The sequence below is a fragment of the Plecotus auritus genome (genome assembly GCF_963455305.1).
Source record: "Plecotus auritus genome assembly, chromosome: 10".
In the NCBI taxonomy this organism is placed as follows: Eukaryota; Metazoa; Chordata; class Mammalia; order Chiroptera; family Vespertilionidae; genus Plecotus; species Plecotus auritus.
In genome coordinates, this window is record NC_137785.1 from 17,056,341 (window position 1) to 17,069,194 (window position 12,854).

Consider the following 12,854-nt stretch of genomic DNA (forward strand, 5'->3'; position numbering starts at 1 on the left):
AGGCCTGCATAGTATGATTTGCAAAATCAGAGACCTTAAGTAACCACATAGGATGGCCTGAAATTACAAATTTCTAACTAGAAGTGAGGCATGGTGGGTAATTATGTTTTAGGTATTTTTTTCTGACAAAACTGAATTTTTATGTTAACTGAACATGTCTATTGGCTTTTTGCATTTGTGATAACTTACATTTGGATAATCAGGAAAAGTTGTTTTTTTTTTTTTTTTTTTTTTTGTTAAACCCTCACTGCACCAGAGGAGAAGCCACAGCACCCGTCATTGTTATTGTCATCATGTTAAGTGTTAACTGCTAACTATCATCTATCAACCAAGGATTGATAGATTGATAGATTGATAGATTGGATAAAAGTAAAAGAAGTATGTGTCTGTTTTACTTTTATCAAATCTCTCTTTCCCTGCTTTGCTTTCTCCCACCTCCATAATCTATCACCAATGGATTTTATTTAAGCCCTTATGCCTCCTGCTTTGATTTTAATGTATAACATACGGTGCAAAACTGCCACTTTTCGTTGAGATTTTGCTTCCTGGCAATTGTTGTCAGTTTGACTCAATAAACTCATAAAAATGCTCTACGGGTTTAAATTCCCAGCTTCTTATCAAGATTTGGCCTTTATGGCAACCTGTCCTCACTCTGAAACTATCCAGAAGCCTGTCAGGAGTTTCCTCATCAAGTAAAAAGACACTCTTATTGCCTGTATCACTCAGAAAATTTCAAGCAATTAAACTGCTCTATTCTAAGAACCAGGAAATATCTTTCTATGACATCAATTGAGGCTTTTTGAGGTGAGATCATTTGCCCAGAGTCACACAGCCTGCAAGTGGACTCAACCATGCCATGTATTTTCTATTGGCACTTGACATCTAGGCTCCACCCGTTCCTATGTTTCCTCCTATATCAGAGGGGATGAAAGGGTAAATAGGACCTTTCCCACTTGTAATGATTGAGAATCCAGGTGGGAATTCATTTCAGCCTCTGAGATGAACTTGTGTATAGTTTGGGCTCTGGAAGGGAGAAGGGGCTGTGATTCCTGCTCCTGGTGGGTGGGCTCTGCAGACAGAGCTTTATGTGAAGAAGCAGGTGTTTCTTTAGCTCTGGGTGGGGCTGTGGCAGTGGGACCTTGAAACCGGACTTCCTGTGTCACCTCCCTAAATTCCATTTTTCTGGCCCTTCATTGGTTTTGCAAGCACCTAACTCTCTGTGCTAAAGACCTTTCTGCACAAATGTTAATGCCTGGTTTACTTGCAATATTCCAAAATTGGAATAACACAAATGTCCATGAATGGGTGAATAGATAAACAAATTTGGTGAATCCTACAATGGAACAGACCTGAGAGATTAAAAAGGATAGATCTATTTCAAGATAATTGTGTTGACTCAAGAAGCCAAAATTCTCCCAAAATTACATATTATATGGTTCAAATTATGAAAATTACAGAAAATGAAAACGCTCTATAATGACAGAAAGCACATAAGTGTTTTCTTAACACTATTGGAGGGAGTGGGAGAGGGACAGAGTGAGGAGATTATAAGAGGGCTTGAGGAGGCTTTAAGACTGAAGAACATGTACATTTTCTTCATTGTAACAATTTCTCTGGTGCATGCATCTGGCAAAGCTTAATGAATTGTATACTTTCAATATGTTAAGTTTTATGATATGTCAACTAAATCTCAGTAAAGATGTTAAAATTTAAATATACACATATGAAATAGGACTTAAAGTGTAAGTTGAATAGAAAATTCAAAACTGTAACATGACTTTTTCTTGCACATTTTTCAGCTTATCCAATAAAGGGGTGTGAGGTATTCCACAGCCTGCAGCCTCCTTAGGTATCTGCGGACCCCATCTCAGTAGCACCCACAGCCAAGCGAGGTCCCTTCTCACCAGTATTACTAAGTCCACATTCCTTCTCACTCTTCACACTGCCCACACTGGACTTTGAAAACTCCTCCATCCAGCCAGGCACCTGCCCACCAAAGTCCAGTCCTCTGTAGGCAGCTCTTCCCCACCACCCTCTGCCCAAAGGGTGAATGGCCACTCATGCTTCAGGTCTTAGCCAGGAAGTCACTTTCTCAGAAGTGCTCTTTGGGATCCCCAGAGAAGCTGAGACTCAAGTACATACAACTCTTTCTTCATGGTCCTTCTCTGGATTATAATTAACTCCTTAGTGCTGTGATTTCTCTGAGAGCCTGTCTTTGCTACAAGGTAATCTCCATGAGCACAGGTCCCAAGTATGTCCTGTTCTCTGAGTTCCCAGGGCCCATCCCAGGCCTGACACATCACAGATTTTCAGTAAAGACTCATTAAATGGATGAGGGAAACCACACAATGGAAGTCTGTCACCTGTGTGACACTAGTGTTCCTTATAGGCACGAGGGCATTTGTATCAGCATGGGAGGAGGTCAAAAGTGTCCGGGGATGATCCAGGGATGGGTTTTTCCCCCCTCATACAATCAGGGGTGCAGGAGACAGAACCAACTAACAGTGAAGGGTCAGACATTCCTTCATTCCCAGAAAATCACAGCCCTCCCCATTTCCACCTTGTGAGTGATGTTTCATATTCCTGGGACCTGGACAGCATCCTGTGTTCTTTGTCCTCTCACAGAGCCCTGACCTGGCAGACACTCTGGATCTTCCACCCCAGGTAGAGGTACTACCATGGGAAAAGAGAGCTCACACAGACCTCAAAGGATTCAGGGGATGACTCCTAAACCGAAAATCCCTGGTCTGTGGGACACCTGCCTGTATTCCCTGAACATGTCACCCACCCATGATGTCCTCGGGATCAAGGGGAATGTTCTCAGCAGGATAGGACAGGAGAATCCAGGATCTGGGGTTGCTTCCATCTCAGAGGTGCTGAGGGTCCCATAGGAGACTTGCTTTCCCTAACAGAGGAGCCCACAGAGTCCCCGTGGGTGACACTCCATGTGGAGCCACTCCAGATGCTGTGCCCTGTGGGAGGCCTAGAGCAGATGACAGAGAGGGACACAGGGGACTGGATACAACATCCCAATGCTATGATGGAGACACACAGGGTATTTGGGGGATCAGCCCTTCAGGTTGGCACACTCTACTAAAAGCCTCAGAAGAGACATCACCAGACCCTGTTCTTGTAACCTTTGGGACAGAGAGCTCCTCCTGAAATAGCATATCCACCAGAGGGGACAGTTCTTATGATACCAGACTCAAAATACTCTGGCCCCTGGCCCCTCAGAGATGGAAGGAACCCCATATCTTGTCCTCTTGCTGGGCTCACCCTGATCTGGGATGGAGTCAGGCGTATTAAATCCACAGTGACTGGGCCCAGACTGACTGGCCTTTGAGCTTGAAGGCTAGGGCCCACCTCTGCCCAGGTGTCAGGATCATTTCCTACCCTCTGGTCAGCATCCCTGGTGCAGCACCTGACATTGGCTGCAGGTCTCCTCCTGCTCTCCAGGGGTGACATTTAGACACACAGACTACACAGGGAATTCACACATGAACCTGGCTTTGCCTAAGGAGCTGGAGAAGGAGCTTGATTTCCATCCCTTGCTCCCACAGGTGCTTTTGGACCCCACCCTTGTGCCTGCTTCATCCCACCTGCCACTTCTAGGGCCCGTGAATAAAAAGGGGGGCTGTAAAATAAGCCTGAAAAGCCCAGCAGGTCACATGGCAGGCCTGACAAACTCAGTGACGCACAGTGTGGTCTGATCACAAATGCCTAACTGGGCAGGTGATGGCAGGTAGACATGTCACAGGCACACAGCTTCCTTAGCAAATGTCAGTCTTTACGTTAAGTGAGCCCTTTCCCTGTTCTTATGCATCTGGGATACCATACCTTTGACACATCAGAGTAGTTGTTTTTTTGCATGATTTGAAGGCACAGACTCTGGGACCAGCATATGAGACAACATACTTCTTATGTTACCTGGTTCCTTGCATAACCTCTCTATGTGCTATAAATATTAATAATCCTGGACCCACCAAAGTGAAGAAAATAAAAGTATGTTTCTCCATTTTGCTTTTATCAATTCTAGAGATTTCTTAGCCTCCTAATGGATTTCACACAACTTTTTCCACCTTCATTTTTTTATTATAATGTATAAAATAAGTTGCACAACTGCCATTCTCAGGATTTGAGATCGTGTTCCAGGGATATGACGTTAGCTTGGTTCAAATAAACTCATAAAAATCTTCACAGGTTGGGAAGTTTCTTACTTTATCAGGGCCTAAGAGCACCTGCTTTCTCAGGGCTCTATTTGTTTCTCCCCACGCCATGCCTGGCACAACCCATGAACAAGGTGAGGTAAGGAAAGGAAACTCCCCCAGGCAGGGGACAGACACTCCCCCTCAAAGGTCAGGGAGCACAAGGACAGGCTCAGCCAACAGTGGGAGCGTCTCCCAGAAACTAGCCCCTGAATACCAGGGAGCTCACAGCAACCTGGCCTCCCACCACAGCCCTCTCTCCCTAGGGCACACAGAACACCTTCCCCTTCACACACAGGAACTGCAGGTCCTTCTGAGACTCCTGGTCCTGAGACCCTTCCTGGGTCTCTGTCCCTGGAAGCAAAGGCCAGGCTGGTGACAACCTGAGATACAGGGAGGGACCACTCAGCTGTCACCACCCAGCGTGACCCCTTCTCACCCCTCCCCGAGACACCTCTGTGGCCTTCCTGTTGGGAGGAAATCCAACCTTCCCAGCCCATTTGAGAACACCGGGAAGACCCGGTGCCCAGCTGGGTGTCTGTGTCATAAACAGAAATAATCCCCAGGTTTGGGGCCTGTGGGACTCCCTGTGCAGACCCAAGGCCAAGACACAGCACAGGCCAATGCTTGGTCATCCTCTCAGGGGGTACGTGCCTCCATCAGACTTGCTGTTGCAAGTGGGCTCCACAGGCCAGTAAGACCCACCTTCCTTGAGAGATTGTCAGATGCAGAGTCTCTGGTCCACCGCACACCTGCTGAGTCAGAATCCGCATTTTAACAGGATCTGGAGACCCTCCCTGCTCCCAGGAGAGGGGGAGAAGCTGCCCCATCACCACATCACCAGATCGCATTCTGGTTGGGCATCCACATTAGTGGTACAGCTGCTGAATCAGCATCTAAGGTGTCACCTGGGCATCACAATCTTTACAAAGTTCCACAGGTGATCTGATGCACAGTGGCAGTGACATCCCTGTAAAAGAAGTTCCTGAGGTGGCCCCAGAGCTCCTGCTCTGAAGGGAAAAGTCAAATGTGAAAGACAGAGGTCTGTGGTGGAGGCTACTGTGCACCTCACTGGGAACCATGGGGAATGCCCTCGACTTGGGTCCCCAGGCTGGTGCTTTTCCAAACAGAGCATGTGAGTGTGTGTGTGTTCAGATAACTCAGCAGTTCCAAGGGAACCAAAATACAGAAGGATGGTAAACTGGAAAGAGGGAAAAAAGGTGGCACAAATGAGGGGAGGAGGAGGTGGTTCCTTGGCACAAACTCCACCCTGGTCCATGTGACCAGGTAAGAGATATTGCACCAGGAGGAGGCCCAGTGCACAGTGAAGAGGGACAGCAGATCTCATCAGTTTGTACAGCGGTGCCTTTGAGCTTTCCTGGAATCCAAGCTCTTCTCGCAAAGGGAGGGACAATGCAGGCAACAGACACCATGGAGTCACTCTCAGCCCCTATCCGCAGAGGACCTGTCCCATGGCAGGGGCTCCTGCTGGCTGGTAAGGAAGGAACAATTCCTGGGGGTGGACTGAAGGAGGAAAGATGGGGCCTTGCTGGGGTCTCCTGTGGAGGACAGTGCTGTGAGAGTGGAGGAGATCGCTCTGTGTGGACCTGAGGGGAGAGGACAGGAGAGCAGAGTAGGATGGGTAAGGGAGATGGGTAACAGGTAACAGGGAAATCTCATGACCTGGAAGTCGAGTGGGGCAGGGAAACTTCAATTGATATTACTTCCTAAGTTATTCATCACTGAGTATTGAATTTTGAAAACTGACCATAATAATAACAATTTATGTCAGGTGGCACCAGAAAAACTTAACCAGGGGTGCTAAACACTGACCTTACCACCAGCCTTGGGAGAAATACATGCCAGGCGGTGCAGGACTCTGGCTGGTGAGCACTCATTCACCCACATTCATTCACCCACAGGTGTTTGCAGCCTGTTGCAGGCACTGGGGATGCAAGATCTGACAAGCCCCTGTCCCCATGGAGCTCACGTTCTATGGGTAGAGAGAGATAAGAAAATATCTACATGTGATGTCAGGCACCCACAAGTGTTAAAAAAGAACAGAGCAGAGACAGATCAGAAAGTGATTAACAGAAAGTCTTTAGGGAAGTGTTTCATGAAGGTGCCTCCCATGGATACCCCTAAGGGTCAGCAGGGGTCTGAGGGCAGTGAGTGGGTGAGCCAAACAGACACCTGGAAAAGAGACTGAGAAACAGAAAAAGTAACAGGTTCACAGGTGTTGAAGTATTGGTGGTCATGCTGTTGACCTTGACCACCAGGAGATACACACACACACACACACAAACACCAAGGATGAGAGATGAAGAGACCTGTTCCAAATCCAGGGCCTCATCTCTCCATCCCAATATAGAGCTCCAAATATTTATCAATTTCTCTTTTCCCTCCTAGTTTCACTCTTAAATTTCTGGAGCCTGCCCACCACTGCCCAACTCGCTATTGTGTCAACCTATTCTGCCGAAGGGAAGAATGTGATTCTACGCATCCGTAACATGCCTCCTAATGCTATAGGCTTCTCGTGGTTCAGGGGGGAAGGGGCAAATCCCAAACGTTTTATTGCACGTATTGCAGAGAACGTCGTATTTTATAGGACAGGGAAAGAATACACCGGTCGAGAAGAAATAGACTTGGATGGATCCTTGCATATAAGTAAGGTCACTATGAAGGACACAGGAATCTACACCGTAGTAGTTCGCCTTGAAGATTCAAAGAAAGAAATAGGATTTGGACAGCTCGATGTATACCGTGAGTGATTGGCTCTCTGACCTCTGGGTGTTGGGTGGGTGAACTTCACTTCACACACAGGACTGACAGCACTGGACTCTCCTCCATCCCCTTCTGCCTCACATTCCAAGTTGGGTTTGGGCATTTAGTGTAGGACACACACAGTGGAAATGAACTTTCTAAGGTCAGAGTTCCCTTCCTGGATTCAAGCCCTGCAGACATTCACCACAGAGAGAAGAACCAGTCTGATGAAAGTCGCTCAGCAGAGGGAGACCAGTCTCAGTCTAGGTCCCTGGGCCCCTCCCCATGACCATGATCCTGAGAAAGACCCTGCAGGGCTGGGCCAGGGCCCAACCTGAGGAGCCCCTTGCAATCCTCATAAAGAAGCTCAGCTTTGACATCCCCTCCCAGACCCCCTGCCCCAGAGGGACCCTGTGTCAGGTTGCGGTTAACCTCCTGGGAAGAGCTGAGTTGGTGCAATGGTTTCCGGGTGTCTGAGTCACAAGGCTTTTGAGTGCTCACCAGCCAGAGCTCAGCCCCATGAGCCACAACTGGATAGGAGTGGTCCTTCACCTGAGACTGTGTATGGATAACACAGATGAACAAGGAGACCAGACCATTTGTGAACTACACTGAAAAATTTAGGAGTCCAGAGAAACGCCAGAATCACAGGGAACAAAAAGGAGAAAAGATGCTCCTGGCAGCTCCTCGTCCACCAGGGATCAGCCCAGGAGACTCTCTCTTGTTGTTGATCAATAACAGATGCCCGTCATTTGAGCAGCTCCCCTGTCCCAATGTTTAGTCAGATACTGTGAATATTTTATTGTTAATACAGTAACACCCTGGCAGTCAAATGTTCATCGTACTTCATTGAGAGGAAACTGAGGCACAGGGGGATAGAGTCACTAAAGCAGGGCCACCCAGACCATGAGAGTCACTCAAGGTCTGTCTACAGCCATACTCCCATCCTCTCCTCCATCCCAGAGGGATCCCTAAAGCAAACATTGGATTAGATCTTCCCTTATGCATCCCCAGCTCAGAGAGAGAGAGAGAAATCTTGGTCTGAGAAATAACACCAAATGGAGAATTAATTTATTTGTACTCTAGAACCAAATTAACTGCAGTAATCATCAGTCAGTGCTGGCGACACCCAGACCTTCCCCTCAGGTGGCTGATCCACCCCTCCCTGCACTGGAGTTCAAACCACTGATTTGTTTCCTGATGTCTTGGTGTCACGCCCACTGGATATAACGAAAAGGACTTTGCCTGCTCACTCCTCATTTTACACTTGTAACCAGCTAAGGGATCAAGATGTAACACACTTTTTTTGATGAATTAGGAAGAAATAAATGGTTTCTGAAGGAAAGAATGATCTATAAACCCTTCAGAGGCTGAAACCTGGATTCAGAGTCCTTGAAACTCTGGCCACATGGGAAAGGCTTCCTGTCACTCCAGGGGTTGAGACCCATGTCTCAGACCCTTTGCTGTGCTCTAGAGAAATAGTCCTTTCTGCTATAGCTCTTAGGCCCTGGGGTATTAATAGTAATTTTTGCATATGGGGGAATTTTAAGATATTTCCAAATTTCTATCTCAGAAACATCAAACACAAATGGTCCACAAGGGCCAGAATGTCAGCAATCCATGCTCCCATCTTGCTGTCCATCATCCCTTCTGCATCTGCACAAGCCTCCCTGCCCTCAGTACAGGGAAGTTGACTGTAATGACCAAGGGCAAAGCATATGGTTCTGCTGCCACAGTCAGCTCCTGTTTGTCCCTGCAATCTTTTCTAGCTAATTCCTTGGGTTCTGCTCTATCATTTATAGGCACATTGTCTCATGTTAGTCATACTCACCTGGGAAGGCCTGACCCAGCTCTTGGCCCCGGGGTCTGAGTAGTAAACTGACCACAGACTTGATCCTGGTAACCATGTTTTATTTCTGCTCCAGTCTGAGTCTCTAAGATGTCCTTGGATATGGTCCCTCTTAGAAACACACCTCAGCTGGGCAATGAAAGTCTGTGCAGCTAGAAAAAAATTAAAGTCAGCTGGTCAGTGAAGAAGTAGGAGAGGTGTAGGAGGATGGGTGGAGGGGTGTCTCTAACTCTAGGTCCTCTGTTGTTCCACAACCAAATCCTGCTAATATATTGAATGGTGCCCTTCGTTTGTTTGCATGTGGATATTGCTGTTCAACACTATTTGTTGAAAGACTGTCCTTTCTCCATTGAAAAGTCTTGGCTCCTGAGAAAGGCTGTGCTTTATCACAGACATAGAGGATTTAAGTTCTCGGAGGGCTTAGATCCCCAGGCATTTGTCTTGTGATACATAGACCTGCCTTATTCTTTTAAGTTGGCTGAGAGTTGAGAGGTGCCAAGTCTGATTGAAGAACCCTTGGAGTTGCCGAAACCGGTTTGGCTCAGTGGAAAGAGCGTCGGCCTGCGGATTGAAGGGTCCCGGGTTCGATTCCGGTCAAGGGCATGTGCCTTGGTTGCGGGCACATCTCCAGTGGGAGGTGTGCAGGAGGCAGCTGGTCGATGTTTCTCTCTCATCGATGTTTCTAGCTCTCTGTCCCTCTCCCTTCCTCTCTGTAAAATATCAATAAAATATATTAAAAAAAAAAAAAAAAGAACTCTTGGAGGACTCAAGTGTCCCACACAGGACAGTATTCTCCTGTTACCTGCTCAGTGGAGTTACCCAAACCCAATATCACAAGCATCGACTTTGAGAGTTTTGATTTATATTTTTCTAATGATAGTGATGTTTAGCATCTTTTCCTGGGCTTACTGACCATTTGTATATCTTCTCTGGAGAAATGTGTATTCAAGAGGTTTCCCCATTTTAAAATCAGGTTATTTGGTGTTGCTGTTGTTGAGTTGTAAGAGATCTTTATATATTCCAGATATTAAGCCCTCATCCTATTATTGATTTGCAAAGTATTTTATACCATTCCACAGATCACATTTCACTCTGTTGATTGTGTCCTTGGATGAACAGAAGTTTTCCATTTTGACAAAAATCTAAATTATCTGATATTTTCTGGCCTAAGTTTCTAGTGTCATATTCAAGAAATCATTGCCAAACCCAATGTCATACTGCTTACCCCTATGTTTTCTTCTAAGAGTTTTGTAATTTTAGTTCTTACCTTTAGGATTCAATCCATTTTGACTGAATTACTGTGTATGGTATAAGCAATGGTCCCCTTTATTTGTTTGCATGTAAACATTGCTGTTCAACAGCATTTGTTGAAAAGACTGTCCTTTCTCCATTGAACAGTCTTGGCTCCTTTATCAAAACCATTTGATTGTGTCTTTTGACAAATAGAAGTCTGTATGCCAGTGTCACACTATTTTGGTTACTTTCCCTTTGTAGTAAGATTTGAAATTAGTAACTGTGAGCCTACAATTTCAATTCATTATTTCTAAGGTTGTTGCAAACATTTGGGATCCATTGAAATTCCACATAAATTCTGAGATGGGTTATTTTATTCTGAAAAAAGTAATTGGGATGGATTTTGATAGGGATTGTTTCAAATATGTAGATAGTTGGTGGTCTTGGAATCAATGAACATAGATGTCTTTCCATGTATTTGTTTCTTCTTTACTTTCAGAAATGTTTGGTAGATTTCAGTGTATTCTTCTTCCACCGTGTTATGTTTAATCCTAAGTGTTCTAGTCTTTTTGATGCCATTGTAAACGGAATTGTTTTCTTTATTTTATTTGAGGATTTTTCATTTTTGTTTAATAAATGGAAATGATGCTGGGTGTTGATTTTGTCTCTGGCAATTTCATCTTTTTTATTAGTTCTAATAGTAGGTTTAGGTATGTACGTGGTGAAATTTTTAGGGTGTTCTACAATAAGATTACGTTGGCTTTTTAAAAAGCTATTTTCTTATTCCTCTCTAAATTGGATATCTCTTATCTCATCTTCTTGCATGATATTTCTGACTAGTAGAATTAGGGGAAAACCAGCATCCTCGTCTTATTCAAGCTCTTAGTACTGTTTTCAGAGGTTCTCCGTGCAGTAATGTGTTAGCTGTGAACTTTCATATGTGGCCTTTACCATATTAAGTAATTTTCTCCTATTCTTACAGTTCCTTTCTTTTAAAATTATAACCACTTCTCTTTCGTGATTTATTTCACAATTATATGCAATCAGCAGGCCTGGAAATAAAGTCCTGTTTAGACTGAGGAATCCTATAGATGGAACTTCTCCAGGTCCAAGGTCATGAAGACTGGGTTGGGCCATCTTTATTGCCTAATGAGTTATTTAACAACAGTTAAATGCCCTTTCACTTTCTGTAAAGTCCCCTTGGCCCCACTCGTGGACAGGACAGAAGTGTTAAGATTGCCTTTCCCAACATACACGGAATTTTTTGTAAACAAAAACTTCTAGGAAAGGGTCAATAAAAGCTCATGAGAGGAAAATTTCACCTTATGGTGAAGTTATAGGGCATGTAGGCTGCGAATGGGGTTCTCTGTGTTGATACTACAAAGATGTCCATGGGAACAGGTCAGAAGTGATCGGGGTTCAGAGAGGAGGTGCAGCCCTCTCCCTACACATTGTCATCTGAATAAACACAATTGTCCTTCTGCAGAGATCAGAACCATCTTCTGGTGACATTACAGAGCTCACAGTGGACTCTCAGTGGCTAACATGTCTGAGGAGGCAGCATGGCCCAGGTCCCAAGCTCACTTTCAATTAGCCATGCCCTCTGTTTCTCCACAGAGCCAGTGAGAGTACCCACACTCCTAGCCAGCAGCACAACAGTCACGGAGAATAAGGATGCCGTAGTCATGACCTGCTACACAGACGCAGTTTCCACCCAGTGGTTCTTCAATGGCATGGATCTGCGGCTGACGGAGCGGATGCAGCTGTCCTGGAACAACAGAATTCTCACCATAGACCCTGTCAGTAAGAAGGATGCTGGGAGTTACCAGTGTGAAGTGTCCAACCCCATCAGTTCTGCTGATAGTGAACCGGTTGACCTGGATGTAAAATAGTAGTGAGCCTTCTCCCTTCCTCTATGTTATTAAAATGAATAAAATTTTTGAACCCTTAAGTAGATATATTGTGAGGGTGGAAAGTCCTTTGAAAACTTGCATTGAGTCAATAAATGCTCAAAAAAAAAGAGCTGACATTGTCATTATTGTTGACTTAAGGTTATTTTCTATACCAGATCCCACCTCTGTGTGATCTAAGTTGTACCATCTCCACAGTGGAGGTGAAACTGAGTCTTTCAAGAGAATGGCAGTGTTTCTGTGATTACTCTGGGTGCACATGATGAGTTTGCATAAATACAAATTCTGTCCCTTCTCCAAGGCTACATGTAATAGATGCCCAGCCACTGTTGTTGGCAATGGCAATGGACAGGAGGACACCCATGTGGGTAACAACACTGATCTTTTTTCTCCCTCTTTGACTTACTTCAAAAAATTTCTTAAGTCTTTTTGAGTATTCTTATTTGTATGGCTATAGACTTATTTGCATAAACTCAATAGGATTCTGTCTTCCTTGTTAATAGGGTATAATTGGAAACCTTAGTAATAAAACCAAGGTTTTGCCTCAAATGTCCTAGTTCAGATTGTTGCCCACAGAATTAGAAATGACCTCACCTTTTATGAAGCTAAGTTTGACCTGTGGGGCCTTTTGGAATCTCTTGGAGATGAGGTCATTACCCAAAGCTAGGGTGAGTCTTCCTAACCTCAAGAGACTGTTAAAAGTCCCATCTTCGGTTTCAAAGAAAAACCTGCATCAGGGCAAACTATGTGGTGAATGTCAGTTCCTCTGCACTTAGGTCACTAATCAGGCCAAATCCAGCAACACCAGCCATGTGGTAGGATGGAGAATACTCTTCATCCTTGGAGATAACCTGTGGTCAAAAGGAAGGTGACTGTAGAGAGCAATGTAATGTC

General features: G+C 45.1%; 1 protein-coding gene across 1 annotated transcript; it reads left to right on the forward strand.

Moving 5' to 3' along the window:
* Nucleotides 1–5,532: 5,532 nt before the first annotated feature.
* Nucleotides 5,533–12,061, forward strand: LOC308236442 (cell adhesion molecule CEACAM21-like). The gene is made up of 3 exons (XM_080646115.1): nucleotides 5,533–5,700; nucleotides 6,615–6,968; nucleotides 11,668–12,061. The coding sequence occupies exons 1-3, from the start codon at nucleotides 5,619–5,621 to the stop codon at nucleotides 11,940–11,942; spliced, it is 711 nt and encodes a 236-aa protein (XP_080502241.1). The 5' UTR covers nucleotides 5,533–5,618; the 3' UTR covers nucleotides 11,943–12,061.
* The last annotated feature ends 793 nt before the right edge of the window (nucleotides 12,062–12,854 follow it).

What these genes read in the sequence shown, in the direction of transcription:
- LOC308236442 (XM_080646115.1), top strand. Translation starts at nt 5,619, where the DNA reads ATGCAGGCAACAGACACCATGGAGTCACTCTCAGCCCCTATCCGCAGA. An exon ending in GCAGGGGCTCCTGCTGGCTG is followed by an intron (nt 5,701 to 6,614) that starts GTAAGGAAGGAA and finishes TTTCCCTCCTAG; the next exon opens with TTTCACTCTTAAATTTCTGG. An exon ending in TGGACAGCTCGATGTATACC is followed by an intron (nt 6,969 to 11,667) that starts GTGAGTGATTGG and finishes GTTTCTCCACAG; the next exon opens with AGCCAGTGAGAGTACCCACA.